This window comes from Canis aureus, chromosome 30 (assembly GCF_053574225.1).
Source record: "Canis aureus isolate CA01 chromosome 30, VMU_Caureus_v.1.0, whole genome shotgun sequence".
In the NCBI taxonomy this organism is placed as follows: domain Eukaryota; kingdom Metazoa; phylum Chordata; class Mammalia; order Carnivora; family Canidae; genus Canis; species Canis aureus.
In genome coordinates, this window is record NC_135640.1 from 33,238,574 (window position 1) to 33,261,947 (window position 23,374).

Below are 23,374 nucleotides of genomic sequence, written 5' to 3' on the forward strand. Positions count from 1 at the left end.
AGGCAATGAGATTTAGCCCTTCTGGCATCTCTGGGACTGAAGGGACATTTCTATTCTAACTCTATGGTCTTGTGTCTCGCTCTTGGGACTGTTAAAACGGTCTGACAGTAACAAGAAATGCTCTCTGGAAAGGCAGACTCTCGCCTCTGTAAGGGGGGGACCATGTGTCCCAGGGAGCGTGTGCTGAATCTGCAGAGCAGAGGTTAACCCCGGCGGCTGAGTCACATCTACGGGCCTCCGACCTCCATCTGGGGCCAGAATAGTGAGTCAGGCTCTTCCAACTCCGGGCCCCTCTATTCTCGTTCTCGTCCAGATAAATGAGACAATGTGACGGGTGGGGAGTTGATGTCACTGACCAGATTTTTCAGATTTCTTAAGTACATTAAAAAAAAAAATCTCTCATTTCAGAGGCTGGCAATGGACCCTCGATGTAAAGGGATGCCACTCTCTAGTTTTATCCTGAAGCCTATGCAACGCGTAACGAGATACCCACTGATCATTAAAAATGTAAGTACCCATCTTGCCTTTTCAAGCAGAGAAATGCTTTCTCAGCATTTCAGGGACCCGGGGTCATGGGCAAGTTCTCCAGCCAATGCACCTGGTATCTGTTGCCTAGAATCATACACCAAGGGGATGTTGGAAGCATCTGCCCGGTAACTCAGAAAGAAAAACTGTTTATGGTGAAAAGAGCTAATAATATACAGTCTTAAGCTCTGAGACCCAGTGGTTTTCACCTCATAAGTTGGAAAATGAAATCTTCGTTCTTTGGTTCTTTTCCTAATAGAGGTATAATGCCCTCGTGCCTTGATTTTCCCAGGAAGGAGAAAGAAATGTCATGCCTACTACCCATCTTCAGAAAGCCATTGTGAAGCCAATACCAAAAGAAAAAAAAATAGGATTTCAGTGTCTCTCTCTGTAATATGAGTGAGCAGACTCAGACATACTCTGAGCCTGTGATTATATAACCACAGGGGGCATACCTCCTGGAGAGAGGTTTTAGGTCTGGTTCCCCACACCCCCTTTTAAAAAGATTTTATTTATTTATTCATGAGAGACACAAAGAGAGGCAGAGACATAGGCAGAGGGAGAAGCAGGATCTCTGCGGGGAGCCTGATGTGGGATTCGATCTTGGGACCCCGGGATCATGCCCTGAGCCGAAGGCAGACGCTCAACCACTGAGCCACTCAGGCGCCCCTGTGGCTCCCTTTAATGGAGACTTTAGAAATCCATATCTGGGTATTGAGGTGCTCATTGCTGTTAGAGTGTTACTGCTTTTTGGGTCCCTCAGTGGCAGAGTCAGGAATATATGTATATATGTATGTTATATTCATACACACATACATTTATATTTATTTCTAGATCAATTCATGTAGATAATAATGCATATTAAAACCCATGAGTTCATACTGATACCTCTTATTCTTTTTTTATTTTTTAAAGATTTTATTTATTTATCTGAGAGAGAGAGAGAGGGAGAGAGAGAGAAAGAGCACAAGGAGAGGGAGTGGCAGGCAGAGAGAGAGGGAGAAGCAGACTCCCCACTGAGCAGGGACCCTGATGTTGGGGCTGGATCCCAGGACTCTGAGATCATGACCTGAGCCGATGGCAGACGCTTAACTGGCTGAGCCACTGAGGTGCTCCTCTTTTTTTCTTTTAAAAGATTTTATTTATTTATTTGATAGAGAGAGAGAGAAAGAGAGAGAGAGCACAAGCAGAGGAAGTGGCAGGGAGAGGGAGAGGGAGAAGCAGGCTCCTTGCTGAGTAGGGAGCCCAATGTGGGACTCGATCCCAGGACCCTGGGATCATGACCTGAACCGAAGGCAAATGTTTCACCTTCTGAGCCACCCAGGTGCCCCAGGAAGAGAATATTAAAAGGTGGCCAGTTACAAGATACATATGAAAACCACAAAAGTACTAAGATGAAATACCGTTTATGATGCTAAGGTGGAGAAATTCTTAGCGTGGCACTAAGGGCAGAAATTTAAAAGATTTAGGGTTGTAGCGAACGTAAAAAATATTTTATTCTGGAAACAACCTAGATATTAGATAAAGCAAATAAATTACAGTAGGTCTGTACTCTGAAAATATTTTGAAAAATACAGAGACTTCTATGTATGTAAAAAAAAAATCATGAGACATCTTACAGTGCGGTTCATTTTGTCAAACAGAGGAAAAATGAGATGTGATTATTGAATGTGTACAGAGCATCTAAAAGGAGTTCAAGGGATGCCCTTCAGTGTTACCTGGTTACCTCTGGGGTAGGATAATGAAAGGGGAACTTCCACATTTGCTCTATGTACTTCTGTATTCTTTGAATCTTGCATATCAAGAATGTGTTAATATGCTATTTGCATAAGCATTTTTCTTAAAAATTTCTGTGTGACAAAATATAATGAACAATAATGAAAGGCAAATGATAGGTGTAAGCTGGGTAACCACATTTCAGACTGTAAGTAGGATATGAAATATCCATAGATTACCCATCTATACCTATGTATGTATGTATCTATCTATCATCTATGTAAGGCAACTTACAGCTCAAGAAGAAAAAAATACTCCAATTGGAAAATAGGCAAAATACACAACTAGATATTTCTGACAGGCAGTGTAGAGTAGCGGTGAAGAACACATAGTCAGGAGCCAGGCTGCTTGGGTTTAAATCTCAGTACCGCTGCTACGTGCCCTTGAGGTACAATGCTCCTCTCTGAGCATCAACTTCTTCAGTAAATTAGGGACACTAATAATACCTACTGCAAAGGGTTATGAGAATTAACCAAGGTAGTATATGGAAAGTACCTGGCTCCTACTAAATAGTACATAAACATTAGCTTTATCATTTAGTACACTTGTATACTAAATATACAAAAAGCTTAAGTTAACTATGTAATAAAAGAGATGCATAACAAAAGAAGAAAATACCTTGTTTTGGGCTTGTCAGATAGGCATATCTTGAAAATGTAGGTCGCCAGGGTGAGCAAAGATGCTGGTCGAAGGTAGAGTGGATCAGCCTTTTGGAGGGTGATGGACAGATCAAACTGCAGATTTTCTTGGCTGAACGCCTCCCCCTCTAGGAATTTATTCTGCAAAAATAATCTCAGAAATATTGAAAAATTAAGAACACTATGAAGCTGTATGGGAAGGGAAATATTTAAATGCCAGGTAGTTCATCCTTAGAATGATATATCATAGGGTCCTTAAAAGTGGTTCACTGGTTGAGGGTCCTGGAGTCAAGTCCCGTATCGGGCAGGGAGCCTGCTTCTCCCTTTGCCTATGTCTCTGCTGCTCTCTCTGTCTCTTCATGAATAAATAAATAAAATATTTGAAGGAAACAAATGATAGCATAGGTCCACATAAAATGGACATCAAATGACATAACTTATGAAGTGGAGAAAAAACAGGGTGCAAAATGGTACAGTGTAGTGTGGTAGTATGGTTCAGTTTTTATTTTCTAAAAAGTGTGTGTGTGTGTGTGTGTGTGTGTGTGTGTGTGTGTGTGTAGGCAAAGCATTTGACTAATATATAGAAATTCTCTCCAGATGGGGAGATTACGGATGATTTTTAGGATCTTCATTACTTCCCGAATTTTCTGAATTTTGACACTCTGATAATTAGAGAAATTAATAAGCCCATTTTCATTTTGAAGCAAAATAAAACAAACTGTTTGAACTAATACACAAGTTCAGTAAAATTGTAAGATAGAAAATCAATACACAAGTATCTGTTACATTTCTAAACACTAATAATGAACCATCGGAAAGAGAAATTAAGAAAACAATCCCATTTACAATTGCATCAAAAAGCATACAGTAAATTGGTGCAGGCACTATGAAAAATAGTAAGTAGATTCCTCAAAAAATTAATAATAGAACTATCATATACAATCCAGCTGTTCCACTTCTTGGTATTTACTTGAAGAAAATAAGAACACGAATTCAAAAAGATACATGCATCCCCATGTTCATCACTGCCTTATTTATAATAGCCAAGACATGGAAACAACTTATCCACTGATGGATGAATGGATATAAAAATTGTGATGTGAATATATGTTATATATATGTTGAATGTATATAATGTAATGTATAATGGAATATTATTCAGCCATTATAAAACAGTGAAATCTTGCCATTTGTGTCAACATGGATGGACTCTGGAGGCATTAGGCTAAGTGATAAAACTCAGATATAGGGGGACAAATACCATACAATCTTTCTTAAATTTGGAATTTTTTTTTTAAAGATTTTATTTATTTATTCATGAGAGACACAGAGAGAGGCAGAGACATAGGCAGAGGGAGAAGCAGGCTCCATGCAGGGAGCCTGATGCAGGACTCGATCCCAGGACCCCAGGATCACGCCCCAGGTCAAAGGCAGATGCTCAACCACTGAGCCACCCAGGGATCCCCTTAAATTTGGAATCTTAAAAAAATTAATAAAAAAAACCCCCGCAGGTTCATAGACACGACAGATTAGTGGTTGCCAGAGGCAGGGGTAGGGGATGGTATAAACAGGTAAACTATTTTTGTGGGTTTTTTGTTGTTGTTGTTGTTGTTCTTAGTTTAAATAAATTGAAGAAAAAGAAAAGAAAAGGAAGCCAAACCAAAACCAAAACAAAGGAGTTGGCAAAAGCCAGTTGTGTGGGCTAAAAATAAAATAAAATAGAGCGGTCTAGAGCGGTAGTCCTTAGACTTGCCTGCACGTTAGAACCACCTGGAGAGCTCTAGAAAATTGCTACATGGGAGCCCCCCCCGCCCCACACACACACCCGGGGCTATGGTCGGGGATGAGACATCAGGAGTTTCCAAAGGGATCCTAACTACAGCTAGGATTGGCCTGGAGGGTGGGGCTGTTGTTGGAGACGACTGGGGGACACAGGACCCAGGATGTGCATTTTTCTCAATTTAGGTGCTTACCTGGGACTTTATGCCAAAGGGTATCTTTGAGGTGAGATATTATTCATGCTTAGGTCCATTTGAATTATTTGTATGAGGACAAGGCCTAGGCAGGTACACCTTCTGCATCCCCCGTGCATTCCAAAGCTGGCTCAGAACCTTTCTTCACGACTGCTCCTAATACCCGAAGTCCTTTGAGAATCTGATGGTAACGACTCTCATTTGTTGGGCACCTTCTAAGCGCCAGGTACTTTGCGGGGTGCATTGCCGTATCAAATCATTTACCCCTCAGCTACCCTTATAGAGGAGGTACGATGAGCATCCCCATTTTTCCTATAAGGAACCTGAGGCTCAGAACATTTGTGGGACTGGCCCATAGCACGGCTGGTCACTGGCAGAGCACAGATTTTTTTTTTTAGGATTTTATTTATTCATTCATGAGAGACACAGATAGAGAGGCAGAGACACAGGCAGAGGGGGAAGCAGGGTCCCCACGGGGAGCCCGATGTGGGACTCGATCCTGGGATGCCAGGATCACAACCTGAGCGGAAGGCAGATGCTCAACCGCTGAGCCACCCAGGCGACCCGGGGGCACAGATTTTAACGCAGGAAGTATAGCTCTAGAACTGGCACTCTTAGCCTCTGGCTCCGAGTGTTTTGCACGGAATAAACGCGCATTTGCTCAGATGTGTTCCAGAGTGCGCAGACCTAGCAAAGAGCCATCTCTAGGAGGGAGATGTGTAAGGCTGCATCCTGGTCACCCTCGCAGCAGCCACCCCCGCCTCGACCCCCAGGTATATATAAATCGTGTGTCATTCCCCTGCCTCCCCAGGGGACCCTGCCAACCACCAGTGGCTGCAGCTGCGGTTCCCTGCGTGGGCACCCATCGGGAAAGGTGGGTGCCATGCTCACCTCTGCGGGGCCCACCTGCACCGCCTGAAGCCACTGCCTCCTGTCCCACCCCCACCCCACTCCCCGCAGATCCTGGAAAACACTCCTGAGAACCACCCCGACCACAGCCACCTGAAGCACGCCCTGGAGAAGGCCGAAGAGCTGTGTTCGCAGGTGAACGAAGGGGTGCGCGAGAAGGAGAACTCCGACCGCCTCGAGTGGATCCAGGCGCACGTGCAGTGCGAAGGCCTGTCCGAGGTAGCTGTCTGGGGGGGGGGGCCCAGGCTGTGCACCCCCAACCCCAGCCCCCCCACCCCGAGCTTAGCCCTGCAGCCGGCGGGGGTGGGTGGTTGTTGGGGAGATTGCGAGCCGTCCTCTCCAGGCCACCGGGCCGTTCTTTCCAGTTCCAGAAGTTCCTTTATGTCATTAGATCTGCTGGTTTCTCTCTCTCTCTCTCTTTTTTAAGATTTTATTTATTTATTCATGAGACACAAGAGAGAGAGGCAGAGACACAGGGAGAGGGAGAAGCAGGCTCCATGCAGGGAGCACGACGTGGGACTCGATCCCGGGTCTCCAGGATCAGGCCCTGGGCCGAAGGCAGGTGCTAAACCGCTGAGCCACCCAGGGATCCCTGCTGGTTTCTCTCTTGTGTCTTATTCTCGCACAAGTGGCCATGCTTGTGTGTGTATGTGTGTGTGTGTGTGTGTGTTTTAACACATTTTATTTATTTATTTTTAAAACATTTTATTTATTTATTTATTCATGAGAGAGAGAGGCAGAGACAGGCAGAGAGCCCGATGTGGGACTCGATCTTGGGACTTCAGGATCACGACCTGAGCCAAAGGCAGACACTCAACCACTGAGCCACCCAGGCATCCCTGTTTTAACACATTTTAAACATATTCCCGCACATTCCAGATCCGATCACTCCAATCCCCGCAGCCCCGGACTCGCTCTGGTCGGCGGCCTCCGCTCCACTGTCTGGGCTGTGATTTCTGATTGTGAGTTCGGGGTGCCCGGGAGCTTTATCTGCGGGACCTTGAGGTCTGAAACAGCATTCCTCCTGCGGGGATTGCTACCGGCCTCACCCTAAATTAAATGTAGAGGGGCTCAGGGATCACACGAGTGTGCGAACTTGGGCCAGGGCCATCTCGCTCTTGCAAATTCTCAGGGGCTTTTTTTTTTTTTTTCCATCTCACTTATTCCAAGGTCAAAAACAAGCAAGTCGTCTTGTTGCCTTCTGTGCTGGAGTCTACTTGTCATTCCTCCTCTGGGAGCCAGTGTTTTTGCGGCCATCTCGGGGTAGACCCCGCAGCCCACCTGGGCCCCCCAGGCATCACTGGTCTCCTGCCCTCCACCTGGCTTTCCAAGTGGATTCAAGAGACACTCTCAGGGCTGAAGCCGGCTTTGGGGTTTTTTGATCTTCAGAGGTTGACATTTTCATTCTGGCTTTGGTCTCTCTCTGCACCGTTTTTTTTTTTGTTTGTTTGTTTGTTTTGTTTTGTTTATACTTTTTAGAAATTCTGATCGCTTTGCTTGCATTTCGAAAGTGCATTTTTCTATGTTACTGTTTTTAAATTTTTCACTGGCTGTGTCAGCTATCTAGTCCACCAGTCTGCCGGAAACAGAAGTTTCTCTCCCGGTATTTAATTCTCTTCTTGTCGCTTACCTTTCCTTTAGTTTCATTGATTCTTTCTGCCTGTATTCCCTCTCTCTCTTTGCCTCTGCATCCACGTCTGTGGCCGTGCGCACACACCCATACACACGTGCATGCGCGCCCACCGTTCACTAGGGTTTACCAAAAGGCCCAGGGAGAATGAGAGTCCCCCTCACCCACTGTCCCTGTGGCTTCTTCCTTCTTCCAGTGCTTCAGGGGCGGTCACTGGCTCCCCACCAGGGGTTCCTCGCCTGCCTCACCTCCCCGTCTGCCTTCAGTGTAGGTGTGCGATCAGCAAAGCCATGGGAGCATGGGGTTCTGGGTTGATATGCAATCCAGGGGCAGTCACTGGTTGGTTGGCTTATTCTTTCATCCACTTGTCCATTCAGTAGACATTTCTCGAGCACCTGCCCATGTGCCATTGCTCAGTGCTAAACACAAAGGACACGAAAATCAGTAAGATGGGACCCCCTCCCTCCCTTGGGTCCTATGACCCTGGATAAAGTAGGGGGGCTGACCCAGTGCTTACAACAAGATGCAGGCAGAATGAGGTGCAGGTGCCGGTGGGGAGGAAGGGACAGTCACAGGGGGATTCAGGGAAGCATCAGAGAAGGAGACACTTGGCTGCGTGTTGGAGGATAACGTTATCTGTCCAGGATAGAATCCAGGGGGCGGGCATCCCAGTGGAGAGCACGTCCTGAGCAGGGCATCTGCAGAGCAAGAGGTGATAAGGCTTTGAGGCAAGCTGAAGTCAGGGCGAGCAAGGCGTGTGTGTCATCCAGAGGAGCTCTGCCTTGTCCCTGCACACAGCACGCCTGACCAGCTCCTGAACCTGCCAGGCGGCAGTGCCGACGTGGTGACCTGCTCTTTGGGAGGGGACCCTTCCCTGAGTCCCACAGCTGCCATCAGGCGGACTCAGCACAATAAGAGCGTGAAATAAGTTCTTATTATGAGTTGTGTGGCTTCTGTACCTCTCTGAGATAGACTCTTTGCCTCTCTATTGATCGTTCCTACCTGGCTTTGTACACCGGCTTTCGTCTCATCTGTATGGTGTTCACCGTACAATCGTGGATGGGGCCGTGTTGGCTTCTGTTTCCTGGCCCAGGTCTGGACTCGTACCCATGATTAGATTTCAAATACATACCGTCTTTGGCATTCTTGTCCTAAGATAGAAAAATGAAATGACGGTTCCCAATTCATTTATATTCAGTGTTAGCCTGGCCACATGGAAGGCCCAAACCTGGAGTCTGAATACATGACATCATCTTTCAGTGATCCAGGCTGCCTTCTCTGGATTCGTTGTCTGTCCCCAAGGAGCTTGAACTCCCTCTAGGCAAGCAAAATTGATCTCCAGACTCCTCTTCAGAGTTGTGAAAGGGTAAAGAATACTCTCCGAAGGCTCCCATTTGGGGACAGGGTACCACATTCAGTCTTCTGGACTCTCCTAGAGCCTCGGGGGGAGATTAGAGACCCTCCTCCTTCCTTGTGGCCAAGAGTGCAGTGGAGTGGTCACTCTTCCTTGATGCCTGTGGATCTCCAGCCACAGAGGCACCACTGATTCTTTCTCCCATGATGGAGGGAGATGGGTGTTCACCAGCATCTCTTGGGGGGACACATGGTGTGCACCCTGTCACCTCTTCACAAATACTCTTCTCAGGGAGATCTACAGGGTTTGTAACTCTGGGGAGGATTGCCCTTGAAGGCTGATGGTGGAGCTTCCACCTGGGGCTCAAGTGTGGGCAGGTGGGGGCCATGAGGAACTGACACTTGCCTGGATCCTATTGCTGCCTGGGCACAGCTGTGGCCTTTCCCTCCGTCAGTCTCTCCTTCTACCAAAAAGGGGGTCCTAATGGAGTCATGTTTCTGCCTCAATCTACCTCCACCCCTTTAGAAACTGCTCACATGAGATGAGAGAGCCCAGTGGGATGGTAGAGTCAGGTTTCAGCAGCCCTTGGCACCAGGTCCAAGATTTGGGAAGTGGCAGGAAAAGAGTTTCCCCTTCACATTTTCAGGACGAGTGAGTTGGTTGAGATTTAATGTGCACTGACGCTGTGTCTGCTCTGCTTGGCTTTGAGGCGTCACCCAGTGCCCCCGAGTTTTGCAGTCACCCACGTGCTAGGGGCCTGGACTCTATCTGCAGCTTGGAAAGTAGCATATGTCCTGTAGAATTATACAGAGAATAAAAATAAATAGATAAATAAATAAAAAGAATTATACAGAGAATAGTGGCTGCTTTCCAGAGGCCCAAGGGACTGTCCGAGCCTGTGTGGGGTCATCACTGGAGCCGATTCCTGCCCCCAGCGTGGACATAGCACATACTCATTGAGGTGAGAGAGGGCTGAGAATTTTCTTTCTGCTTCCCATTTCCTAATAAGTAAGGAGGGACACCAATCCCTGAGACACTAATAGACCCCTAGGGAGAAAGCAGCAGGGATTATACTCAAGACTCATCTGGATATTTGGAATCTCCGAAACTGTGTCTTTGACATTGACTCCTTGAAGTCTTCAAAGCAGTCCTTGATTTGAGCCTCAGATACAGGCCCCCTGGGTCCCAGCCTCCTATTCTGATGGAGCCCGGGCTTTCAGGTGCAGAAATACAAAAATCAAAAAAATGACCTCACTTCATCGTGTGTTCTTTGGGTTTTGTTTTCCTTTCTCAGCAACTTGTGTTCAATTCAGTGACCAATTGCTTGGGGCCACGCAAGTTTCTGCACAGTGGGAAACTCTACAAGGCCAAGAGCAACAAGGAGCTGTATGGCTTCCTCTTCAACGACTTCCTCCTGCTGACCCAAATCATAAAGCCCTTGGGCTCTTCCGGCACCGACAAAGTCTTCAGTCCCAAATCTAACCTGCAGTATAAAATGTACAAAACAGTAAGTCTGATTCCAGATTGCAATATCAGGGTTGGTGGTTTTTTTTTTGGGGGGGGGGCGCATAGAAAATTTCCAAAGGGAGTCAGAGTATTAGCAGGGTTTGGGGGCTGTGGCACAGAGGAGAAAGCAAAGGGGTGAGCCAGGGTTTAGGGTAACTGAAGCAGTGAAGCTCTAGCACCATCAGAAGAGAAACAGCATTCAACTAGATTGACGAAGCATCTACTAGCTTCCAAATGGCCACCGTGGGTCCCCAGGCTGGCAGGTCCCCTGCGCTGGCAGGGCTCACGGTCTAGGATTACGGATGAGGCAGGCCTGGCAAAGCTCAAAACTGGAACTCCAGTGCCCACCTTCCAAACGTTCCCAGATCCGCCTCCAAACTGCCCGGGATGGCTTGAAACATCTGTGCCCCTCACCTTTTCCCAGCAAAAGCCAATCTAAACAGTCAATGCGTGGAGAATTTCCCTCTGCTGTTTATTTGGTCTGCTCCTATGTCCATAGCTGTGTTTGTCTTCGCATCCTGGGCTACTGTTTTCCTAACTTTGTCTGTGTTGGGGGTGTTTTTGCAGACGAATTTTCTCTGAAGAAGCAGTTAGCCTGATTGTGGGGAAAAGGAAAACATACTTATGTGGATTGTCACTAGCCACTTTATATGAAAATCTTTGAGGGAACTGGCTGGAGGTGAAGTCGTGGGGACTGTTGGCTGATTAGGATTTGCCAAAACAGACCAGTCAGCTCTTCTTCTAAAGGACCCAAAAAACACCTGCAAAATGAAGGAGGCAAAAATCCCTATTGACAGTTTGTAATACGTGAAAGTTGATATTAACACAAAATTATTATTCCAGTAGAGTTTACTGGAACACACACGCATTTTCTCTTTCTAGTTTACAGGAAATTAGAAACTAGTTTACACACACACAAAGTTTAGTTTACTAAAACACGTGCATGTAGGCTCACACACACTCACAGTTCACGGAAACAGAGTCCCAGTCTGGTTTTATAATGCCTGTGCCTTATTTTTCAGCCTATTTTCCTGAATGAGGTTCTAGTAAAATTACCCACTGACCCTTCTGGAGATGAGCCCATCTTCCACATCTCCCACATTGACCGAGTCTACACCCTCCGAGCCGAAAGCATAAATGAAAGGTAAGACCTGCCACCTCCCCGGCTCTGGGCACCTGGGCTCCACTGGGTGCTGGACACATAGAGGACATTTAATCCACCAGAAGGTCCCAACATTTCTTGAATTGTTATACCATAACCTTTGGCTGGAGGGGGTAGGAGACAGGTCTTAATACTTTTCACTAGAGCCTCTCAAAAGTTTAACACGTGGCATGAATTTTTCAAAATAGAATGAATTGAAACTGATTTTGCTTGAGAATTTTTAAAAAACACATCTTCATCATTCTTTGAGATCAGATTTCCCAAGGTTTCCCAGGTGGCAGAGACCAATAGGAAGGCGAATTGGGGATTAATGGGACCACCCAAGCCTGACCCCGTCCTGAGCTGTCTGGCTTGGACAGACGTTCTGGATCTGAGAGCAGCGGGTAGTTTGCCTCAATTGTGTATTCAAGACTCTGCCCTAGAGCCAAAGGAAATAGATCATTTCTGAAGGGTGAACTTGACACAAGGCCAACGGCATTCCAAAGAGCATTTGCGCCAAGCAAGAAAATTGGCCAAAGTTATGCATCCATGGGTCTCTGAGAAATGAAGGAGAAAGCATCATGCCACAGTGCTTCCCCCAGATTGTGTTTGCTTTTCCATGTAAAGTGCTTCCGTTTCTGGGAAATGAGTTTGGTCTTCCCTTGGATGGTTTAGTAAGAGAGATCCATCTGGCCTTCTTCGGGAAGGCAAAAATGGGATGCTTTTCAGTAACAGAGGACAGAGTTGTGTGCCAACATCTCCAGGACAGCATTTCTCTTCCACGGGGACACCCAGGCCAAGGCCGGTCTTGAGTACATCAATAAAAATACCACTCACCCCCTCCTTATTCTTGGTAGGAATAATTATTAGCATCATTTGACATAAACCCAGACTTTCTTTCCCAGCCTTTATTGTTAAGGGGCAAATGAACAAAGCAGGTAGGGTCCTGGAGGCTGAATCTGAACAGACCTGAAACCTTTTCCCCTGAGTTCTGTTTGGCACCTTTCTGTCTTTTTCTTCCCAAGGACTGCCTGGGTGCAGAAAATCAAAGCTGCTTCAGAACTTTATATAGAGACTGAGAAGAAGAAGCGGGAGAAGGCGTACCTGGGTATGCATTGCTCAGCGGCGTGGCTGCTGTGTGTCCTGCCAAGCTGGGCACAGAAGGCTGGGCACAGAGTCCCTAGAGGTGGAAGACGGGCCTGTGGGTGGAGGGGGTTGCACCTGAGAAGGGATGGGCGTCAAGGAGATGGAGAGTGGGGTGCAGGGTGAGGGTGGAGGGTAAATTCCAGGAGCCAGGAAGCCAGAGTGTAAGGGGAGGAGGGGGCAGCTGATCTGAAGCAGACAGAGATGTGGAGGGAGCCAGTTGTTTCAACGAGCCATCTTGTGTTCTTCCTGCCAACACAGTCCGTTCCCAAAGGGCGACAGGTATTGGAAGGTTGATGGTGAACGTCGTTGAGGGCATTGAGCTGAAACCCTGTCGATCACATGGTAAGGACCCCAAATTTCCTCCAGCATGGGGTAGGGTGGGAGCCTTTTCTGTAATCCCCCCGCCCCTGCCCAGCCAGCTTTAAGTCAAATGTACTATTGCCATAATCCTAAATTTCCTTCCAGAATTGGTTTCTCGAACACCTATTAAAAATTTAGAGTTTTTTTCCCCCCCTTAATTTAATCCTTCCCACCACTTTGCTTTTTAGAGAGATCTGAGTGGCTGCCATTTCACTGTGGACGTAATGCATTCTAAGGCTCTAGCAAGGAGACTGGAAAGGCCTAGTTTTAAAGCTCATTAATCTAATGGTTAAAGTATTAGAAATATTTAAGGATCGTAGCTTAAGTCTGATGCTGAATGGTGGAAGTTTTCACTCAGATTTTCCATTTTTTAAAAAAAAGATTTGATTTATTTGAGAGAGAGAGTGAGAGAGTACAAGCAGGGGGAGAAGCAAGCTCCCCGCTGAGCAGGAAGCCTGATGAGGGGCTCGATCCCAGGACCCTGGGATCACAACCTGAGCTGAAGGCAGATGCGTAACTGACTGAGCCACCCAGGAGTCCCCAGATTCTCCATTTGATGCCACTTAACGAATGTGGCAGTGGGGGAGGGGATAGAAATGAGGGACCCGTGGAGGGAAATTGCTGCCCAGTGTGGCTACGCCCCTGTCATGCCATGCCCAGAAGAGCCTGCAGCCACACGGGAGTCTAGCAGACTCTATCCACTCTAGGAAAGAGTAACCCATACTGTGAGGTGACCATGGGTTCCCAGTGTCACATCACCAAGACGATCCAGGACACTCTGAATCCCAAGTGGAATTCCAACTGCCAGTTCTTCATCAAAGACCTGGAGCAGGAGGTCCTGTGCATCACCGTGTTTGAGAGGGACCAGTTCTCTCCAGACGGTGAGTAGAGAATGGTCCCCTGAGGTGTCCTTCCTTCTTCCCTGTCACTCAGCTTTGGTGGGTAAATGCTTTCTACCTGGGAACTTGGTGGCCGGGGTTTTTTGGCTTCCCTCCAGACAGATGAGGTTGACACAAGATAAGACTCAGCCTCTTCTAGAAAGAGGCCTTCACTGATGCTGCGGTATCTCAGGGAAGGTGGACAAAGCGTGCTTGGTGTATAGCGGTCCAAGATAAAGACCCTGGACCATGGTCCTATGCTTCCCCAAAGCAAGTGACTACAACAAAGGCTATCCCCCAAAGTCTCAGCCCAGTCCTTGAGTTCTTGGCCCAAGGCCATGGTGAAAATGGATAAAAGTAGCCAGTTGAGCAAGAAGAACGACAGCCCACAACGGGTGTGGCAAGAATCAATCAGTGCCCTTTGGGTGATATGTCTGGTTAATCAATGGGACAGAATTATGTCGGATGCATATTCCTTCAACCAGCTGTCCGTTTCTTCTGTGAGCCTGGAAAAGCAGGGGTCTGGTCAATGATTCCAAGAAATTCTCTCTTCCTCACCCAATAAAAATCAGACAATACATTTAAAGATTACAGTGTCAACTTAATTATATTCAAAGAGTATAGTTAAGTGGTAGGAGTGAGGGATTACGGCTAGCAAGATCTGTGCAAGGCTTAAATTGTTCCACGTGGCTTTTACCTTTTAATACTTAAATGAATTATCTCATCGTAAGTTAGGCACCTTTAGTTATGGTCCCAAGACAGGCACGTAACTGCCTAAATACTACAGCGTCTCCAGAACAGTCTCTCACATGTGGGATCCTACTGTGTTTCATTGTCAGTTTTTATTCTGATGAGTGAAGGTTTGAGACTGGATTGTTATTATGGTTGTTTTAGATAGTGAAATATCACGACATAGTGTTAACTCCACTGGGGTATAAATGGAAAAACCTAGTGTTGTTCTTACATCACAGATTATTTCCATGAGGTGAGCAAAATAAAGCTGTATCTGTCCACCAGAAAAAAAATTCCCACAACTTATTTTTTAAAATTATTTTTTCAAAGCTTCTTTGTTTTCTTTTAGTAATCTCTACACCCAACGTGGGGCTCGAACTCATGACCCCAAGATCAAGAGTTGTATGCTCTTCCTATTGAGCCAGCCAGGTGCCCCAAATTCCTACATTTTTAAAAAAAGATTTTATTTATTCATGAGAGACACACAGAGAGGCAGAGATACAAGCAGAGGGAGAAGCAGGCTCCGTGCAGGGAGCCTGACGCGGGACTCGATCCCGTGACCCCAGGATCACACCCTGGGCCGAAGGCAGAGGCTAAACTGCTGAGCCCACCCAGGGATCCCAAATTCCCACATTTTAAGTGGGACCTTGAAAGAAGGCTGTTTCCTGCACAGAAGTGCCCATAGTATATTTCCATAAATAATTCTTAAATGAGTAAATGAAGAAATTATGGCCTGGAGGCTCATTTAATACCATCATGTTATTGCCTCACATTTAAAAAATGTTCAAATATGTTCACATCTGTTCTTCTGCTGACACTCAGTATTTGATGAAAAGGGTCTTGAGGTAGTTCTGGGAGCACTGCTGGAACTGTGCGGTGCCCAGGCTGTGGCCTCCTTGCCCACAGCTTGCATTTGCTCCCTGGCATGTACAAGGGGACATAGTAAGGACCAGCCCTAGATCACCATCCTTAGCTTTTCTGAAAAGGATGTGACATCATGAAGTATCCTCCTCTGACAAACCCAGGGAGCTACTTCTTCCAATCTTTGCACAGCTCATAGGACATGCGATGTCACATTGCCTCCCGGGAAGCTTATAGCCCCTAGGAGGTCACCAGGTGTGGGAAAGTCATACAGGTGTGGGGAAAGTCATAGTCTGCAGGGTTTTTTTTTTATTTTTTTTAGATTTTATTTATTTATTCATGAGACACAGAGAGAGAGGCAGAGACACAGGCAGAGGGAGAAGCAGGCTCCTTGCAGGGACCCTGATGTGGGACTCGATCACCAAACTGGGATCACGCCCTGAGCCAAAGGCAGACACTCAACCGCTGAGCCACCCAGGAGTCCCATATAGTCTGCAGTTTTACCTCCTTTTAGACTCCCCTCTGTTCCCAGTCTGGAACAGTCTTTTTTTTTTTTTTTTTTTCCTTACATTCCATTTAAAACTTAGGTTCTGTCATTGTAGTTCATGGATTCCTATAAACAGACCTAATTCCCTTTTGGAAGAAAAGAGAGCATAAAAGTTCACTGAGAAATTCCTAATATGCCAACTACATGCCTTGAAGTAAAGGAATTCTCTCTTTGAGCAGGGTTTTTTTCTCTCCTTGCAGATTTTTTGGGTCGGACAGAGATCCGTGTGGCCGACATCAAGAAGGACCAGGGTTCCAAGGGTCCAGTTACAAAGTGTCTCCTGCTACACGAAGTTCCCACAGGAGAGATTGTGGTCCGCTTGGACCTGCAGCTGTTTGATGAGCCATAGGGAAGTGGGCCCAGGCTGTGCTTGGCAGAGTTCCAGCCCCAGGCGGCAGATGCAATCTGGAAAAATGCATTGCTTCCCTTAGACCTCCGTTTGACGTTCAGCCACAGGGCAACGAGACAGTGAAGACAGGCCCCTCAAAACTTCTAGGAATAATTCTCGACAATCCTTCCCCCACCCCCAAACAATTTCCCACTTTATGAAACAAAACTGTGTCTTCCTTAATCCCCACTTCTGGTCTCATCATGGCTTCTAGGGGCTTTGAAATCCCATAGCCCCCAGCTAGATTCGATTGGGAATCTGGCCCATTCCTGGGCCTAGGCGTGGGTCTGGTTTATAGATTTATAAATGCAATGTCTGGATTTTTGGAGAACTCATGTAACGCTACTTCTTATCTCCACCAGTCCCTGAATAGGCCCTTTGATCTATGAAGCCTAGTCCGTCGTGCGTTTAGAAATAATTATGAAGGTCCTGCCGCTGCTCCAGAATCTCACTCCCCTACTGGGACCTTATTGGAAATGCTGCCCTGGATATGATCCCTCGGGGAGATGGTCTCCTGATCAGACGATGCGCTAGCTCTTTGAAGAGCTGGTCCTTGGAAGATTCTAGCAGGTGCATTGTTAGAGCCATTCCAGTCCCCTCCAGGTCTTTTTATTGATAGATGTCAATGAGAACTATCACTAGCTACTATCAGGTGATTGAGTATTGATTTCCAGCATGCTTGGAAGACGGTTAAGGAAGTTTGTTACCTACAAAGTTGTACTCTGCTGGATTAGATCACCACAGGTCACCTGAAAGGCTGCTTTACAATATCATTGGGTCCTGGTTGCCAGCCCAGTTGGAAAATTCTCTTTGCCTTGGAGGTCCTATGATGTTTCATGACAAGAGTCATTGCTGGTGACCAGCTTTGAGCCTATTTTTGCTTGAGTGTGGCGGATCCTAATTGTCATGGGAAATCCCAGCAGCCGTATTTGGTGTGTTCCCAAGAAAGACGTCCCCAAGATGTGAAAAAAGGAAAGTGACAATTTGGAAGTGGGGTGGAAAGATGTGAAGGAACTCCATCATGTGGTGGCGGGAAGGCTCTAGGAGCATCCAAGCCTCACAAATCTGGGGAGGAAGACCTAAGACTCTCCCGTCCTCTTCCGCACACAACCAACCTCTCAGTAATGGAAATACACGTGCTTGTTGCCAGAGTCGGGAGTGTATGACCCTGTGCCAAGCTGGTTTGAGTTCTTTGATCCCCCGCCCCCCACCCCCTCCTTAAATGCCGGGAGATAGGCTGGTTAACTAGGTAGTAACTTGATTTGCTAATGAAAAGTGTTGGGATCGTCTTTTGTTCGCATGTGACTGTCCTCCTAATCCCAGTTCGTCGTGGTCATGAAATGTTCTTTGCATGTTCTCTTGGCACTGGAGTCTAGCTTTCCTGTGTTAGACGGTGTTCTCTCTGATTGTAGGTCCTTAGCATCTAACTAGGGCTGTAGAAGTGCTTTTATAGACGGTAGCATCAACATAGTGGCCGAGTCCCCACTTTGCGGAGAACTGAATGCGTAGTGTCATAATTTCCCATAAGAGCCCTGTCATATTTCAAGCAATTTTTAAAACGTGTGTGTGTGTGTGTGTGTGTTAGAAGGGGCAACAAAGTTTACATTTCATACTTTTAAGAAACACTTTATTATTTATTTATTGAAGATAGTGTAGACTTTTGTATCCAGAACAACAGACAAGTATTTTTTAAAACAGACACACCCTTTAGTTAGAAACTTTCAACTGAGCACTGTTACAGACCAAGTCTAACTTCAGGCATGCATTTGTTTACCACTTCCCAGAAGAAAATACGGTTAGAATTACCTTACGTTTATATTTTTTGACGTTGTTAAGAAACTGTGTGAGATTAAATCTATAAATAGACATACAACTCATGCGCTCCTATTTCTATAACCAATCCAGTTTGTTCAGTGTATTATACGAAGGCCATGCTCTAGGGTAGAGACCAAATGTATGTGGTGTGTAAATGGGGTAGTCCTGAATCACCATTCCGATCCCTTTCCTTCTGGGAGGAAAAGACCTTTTTTCTTCACTGGCTTTCTTTCTGTGTCGTGCTGGTCGTCACTGTTTATGCAGGTAGGATGTGATGTGAACAGTAACAAGCATCTTGTAACCCTTGTAGGTCTGCGAGGTCACCCTCTCACAGCGTCCCATTATCAGAATTAATGTGGCATGAAAAAGCAGTATGTGAGTCTTTTCCCCAAGTGACACTATATAGAGCATCTGAGATGCTCCTCCGGGGTAGCAGCTCTGGATCGGTGTCCTTGCGCTCGCTGGCGTAATTTGTACTGTGACCCAGCCTATTTGTGGGTGAGTTAATCTGCCCCTCGGATCCAGCTGTGACTCAGCAGTCATGTTGGGGGGCTAGAGACGCGTGGGCAGTGCATGGGGTCTCTTTGACCTCTATTCCTTCGCTTCTGCTTTGTTGGCTGCCTGGGCTAAAATTCATAGAGATGAAATGTCTCTTTCCAATAAGCGATCTGCTTCCTAGCTCTTTGCTTCTTAGATGCCGGGTTTCTGTAGGCCACTGTATCCTGGCATCCTGACCCCGGCCCTCCAGACGCCCCTGCAAGCTTCCTTTCTTCTCTGAGCCACACTGACCTCCTCTAGCCCAGCAAGGGGCTTTTCTGCTCACAGGCTGTGTGCTGAGAACAGGAGCCCTTGGACTGGAGCTTTTTGTAGAATAGCTTTCCTGAAGGGACAATCCATATATCAGTCCCTCTGGGGCAGGGCTTCTCTGGGTGACACTGTCTCCCCTGGCAGGCAGGCAGGCAGGCAGGCAGGCAGGGAGGGAGGGAGGCAGGGAGGGAGGGAGGCAGCATCTCCTGGAACCAGGAGAGCCTGGAGGGTGTTTTACACTCAGATCCCAAGCTTGCCTGACTCCAGAAGGGGGGCTCTTCTAGGCTAGGGTCACCAGGGATGCTTGAGAAATTGGGCCAGGTTTCCTTATCTGATTGCTTGGATAGTGTGTCTCTGTCCTCTGATGGCAGAGGAGAGAGCTGTGCTCCAAAGAACATTAATGTTAAAAGGGACTTCTTTTGCCTCTTTGCTTTTTGAACAACTTGAGCATGAACTTAAAGTACGTGAAAGTAACTGATTTCATCCAGTGGAGTAGCACGGAATTTGAAAAAAAAAAAAAAACATCAGAAAGTGGGTAGATCGATCACTTGCATCTTGGTGACCTTGGTAACCAACCCCCTGGTGTCTTTTGGGGTGGGAATGAGGTCAGGGGATGGGGTGCTGGAGCCACCGGAGAAGGATGATTGCAGGCCTGCCGTCCAAGACCAGGCAAGAGGGCTGTCTCTCCAGGAGCTTGGCTGGTGCGATCATAAGCCACTGACCATACAGAGGAGTGTTCTAGAATCCCAGGGGATTAGAGAAGAGGGGAATGGATGAGGTGCTTCAGGTTTTATTCAGAAGGCTGGAGATTTGGGAATATATTTTAGAGTTTGCCAACACTTTGTATGGGGAGAAAAAGACAATCTCTACCCCAGATAGCTTTTGCTAGTTGGGTGGGCCGGTTCATAAGAAGAAAATCTGTTACTGTGCGGAACAACTTGAAGAATTTCCATTGGAAACAGCTAGTGGGTTTTAAATTTTATTTCATGGGCTTTCTTTCCTTTTATTTTCTTTTGACTGCCTTCTCTTTTGAGGTTGGAGGTGAATTTTACCGCAAACGCCAGCACTTTGAAACGGACACCTGCGTACTTGAGAGGTGCAGAGTCGGTTCAGACTCGAGGTGAACATGAGGTCAGCAGGGGGTCTGCTTACTCGGGATGGACTTGCTCCATGAGTTTAGAGCCCCCCAAGCCGGAAGGGAGAAGGCGAGGGGAGGAAAATGAAATATCCTGGATGCTCCTCCTCTGCCTTCAGGTGTAGAGGCCTGAGTTCCCACCAGGGAAAGGCATAGTTGGAGGCACCAGAAACTAAGGACACGGTGCAGGCCTCAGACGCTGTGGTCGGAGCAGCCCTATGAGGTACTTGGTAAAAGTGACACCTCTGGTTTGCACCCTGGAAGGCAATACCTCCTTCTCTCATACCCCGAGGTGCCAAAATGCCCCTTCTGCCGGGAATGGCCCGGGTCAGCAGCCAGGACTCTCCTGGCAGTGCTCCGAGCCATGTTTTGTGGGGGCTGCTTCATATCCTATCAATCAAGTTGGCATGTTTATCGTACTTGGAAAACAGCCGTGTATTTCACATTGAGGAAAGGAAAGTTCTGGAACTCCCATTCCCTCACCTCACCTGGTGTCAGATCCAGGGTGTGTTTGTAGGTCATCCAGCTCAATTAAGGTACCTAACCTGATACCTGTAGCGCCAGAATCGATTCCTGACAAGCAGGGAAATCTTACTCCACGTGAAGGATAGAAACGTCTAACAGCTCTCTGTCTTGGGAGCATTAAAGCCCAGAGGCCCACGTGTTGGGCTCTGTTAGTAACAGAGCCAGTGATACTAATAGTACATGTTCATCCAGGGAGTCCCCATCCTGCTCCAGAGCCCTGTCCTAGGGACTGGGAGGTGGGCAGGGGGTCCTGCCTCTGTGGCTTTTGTGGCCTGCTTGTGGATCTGATTTTAAGCTATTTGAAAAATACCCAAGCTTATAAAAATTCACCTCCCCCCCTAAATAATCATATCAGTGACGTGCAGATCAGCTCCTAAGACAAGAGGAACCCTCATTACTCCGGCCTTGGGGGACCAGATAACACACACATAATCATTTTTGTGGGCACTATGTGTGGTTGTCATATTTCGGGTAAATTTGCCCCAATTGTATGTCAGGGCTTTTGTGGGTCGTTTTTTTTTTTTTTCTTTTTTTTTTGTGAGTCGTTTTTAACAGGCTTCTGTTCTACTTTCTATACCAGCTTCTGTTGTTCAGCTCCTCTGACTAGTGTGACTATCTTAGTGTTCAAAGCCCACCAAGTAAAACCGTGTCCAGAGGTGGGCTCATTTGGTCAACCTTCAAAAAAAAAAAAAAAAAAAAAGTGAACCTTTCTCTGATACTTCCTGAGAATTAACCAGTAACCAGGGTTTCTTCTTTTTATACAGTAGGAGGAATGGAGATTTTTTTTTTTTCTTCTCGGAACACTGGTTTTTTTGTACTTTTGTCGTTCAAAAAAAAAATAACATTCCTGTGTGGCTGTGTTTCTAAAACTCGGTTCCTTTGCATTTCTCCTCTTAGGCACAAATGGCTTTCTTCCTCCTGTTTCTCCATCTAAGAAGATGGGGGGCCGCGGGCCTGGAGGGTGGTCGGGGAACCTGGGCCGAGTCTGATGGGGGAAGCCCGTGCTGCCCCCACTGTGGCCGCCAAGGGGCGATCTCCAGCTGGAGACCTTGGGGTCCCCGGGGTGTGACTGTGCTCGCAGGGCCACCCCGGGGCCCGCCCGTGGGTGGGGAGGGCAGGACGTGGGCCCAGAGCCAGCACCCACAGGGTACCTAGTGACCCTGTGCCTCCCCCTGGGCCGGGGTGTTCAGCGTGCCCCCGTTTGTGAGAGCTCCTGAGGTCCACCCCAGGGGTCTCAGGTGTAAGTTGGGGGTGTCCCCCACTGTCTGCCCACCCCCAGGAGGCGCCCTCTCCCACAGGGGCCCTAGGGGTCAGGCCTCCTCTACTGGGATTGGATAATAGAGTCTCTGTTTTTCTTAAAAAGATTTTATTTACTCATTTTTTAAAAAGATGCTATTTATTTATTCATGAGAGACACACAGAGAGAGGCAGAGACACAGGCAGAGGGAGAAGCAGGCTCCCTGCAAGGAGCAGGATGCGGGATTCGATCCGAGGACCGTGGGATCAAGGCCTGGGCTGAAGACAGATGCCCAACCACTGAGCCACCCAAGTGTCCCTCCTGGGAGACTAGGACTTGCCAAATTTCAGATGCAGAGGATTGGTGGGGGTGGGGGTGGGGGTGGAGGTGGGGCATGCAGAAGCTCATGGCGTGGTGTGTGTGAGAGCGTATGAGAGTGTGTGCGCACGTGTATGGTGTGTGTAAGAGTGTGAGTGTGATGTGTGAGGATGTCTGGTATATGTGTGTGTGGTGTGAGTATGGTATGTGTGGGAGAGTGTGTGGTCTGGGGTGTATGTGGTGTGTGTGTGTGTGTGTGTGAATGTATAACAGGGTGTGTGGGGTGTGTGAGCAGAGTGTGAGTGTATGACCATATCTGTGGTGTGCGGGACGGTGTGGTGTGTGACACTGTGTGTGGCATGCGTGTGAGAGTGTAGGTTGTGTGTGTGGCCTGTGAGAGGAGCGTGTGAGTGTGACGGCGTGTGTGATGTGTCTAAATGTGTGTGGTGTGTATGTGAGAGTGAGCGTGCGGTGTGTGAGAGGATAGTCTGAGTGTGAGTGTGGGACTGCGGTGTGTGTGAGAGTGTGATACGTGTGTGGTGTGTGTGATGTGTGTGTGGCGTGTCCATGATATGTGTGTGCGTGTGTGTGTGCACCAGGGGAAATGAAGATATGTAGATCGAACAAGGACACAGATTGGTCTCACACTCCCGCAGTCACACCCAGGACCCGCTACAAAATGAAAATTGGAGGCCTCGTGTTGAAAATTGTTAAGATTTTGAGGCGGTGACAGCAGAGACTTAGTGAATTTTGAGGGGGTGACAGCGGAGAGTTAAAGGAAGCGTGGGCCCTAGTGGGCACGTGGCCCCCCGGGACCGCACAGATCCTACACCCACGAAGCTGGCCCCGGGCACGCGGTATTTTCAGCTGGTTCTGGAAGCAGATGGGGCTTCATCTTCCATCCTCTTACTTGGTAAAGTCCTCCTGGCAGGTTGTGGAGCGCTGGGCTGACGATACTTTTCAAAATCCACTTTTATTTCACAGAAGCACAAATGGCCTAGACGCAAGGCCCTAGGTGACAGATGCGCCCCGGGCCCAGAGAGGGTGTCATCTGCTCATCCCTTGGCCCCTCACCCAGGCCGTTGCCACAAGGCACCCAGAGGCCTTGGAGTCTTTAACCCACTAATTTGAAATAAAACCCTTCCTTTTGATCTTTAGTTGGCCACCGAGGGC

At 47.4% G+C, this 23,374-nt stretch overlaps 1 protein-coding gene across 5 annotated transcripts in view; it reads left to right on the forward strand.

Annotated features, from left to right (window-relative positions):
* The window catches only part of ITSN1 (intersectin 1), a 216,032-nt gene extending 193,785 nt beyond the window's left edge, over positions 1-22,247 (forward strand). For 4 of the 5 annotated variants that reach the window (XM_077879070.1, XM_077879068.1, XM_077879071.1 and 1 more), the window contains 8 exons: positions 409-507; positions 5,873-6,040; positions 10,100-10,312; positions 11,334-11,455; positions 12,478-12,560; positions 12,857-12,940; positions 13,666-13,839; positions 16,177-22,247. In XM_077879070.1, coding sequence (XP_077735196.1) covers positions 409-507; positions 5,873-6,040; positions 10,100-10,312; positions 11,334-11,455; positions 12,478-12,560; positions 12,857-12,940; positions 13,666-13,839; positions 16,177-16,325 — 1,092 coding nt within the window. In that variant the 3' untranslated portion in view covers positions 16,326-22,247. Of the gene's footprint in view, positions 1-408; positions 508-5,872; positions 6,041-10,099; positions 10,313-11,333; positions 11,456-12,477; positions 12,561-12,856; positions 12,941-13,665; positions 13,840-16,176 lie in introns of those variants that run through there. The other variant, XR_013368767.1, reaches the window with a different exon arrangement.
* Positions 22,248-23,374: the final 1,127 nt, after the last annotated feature.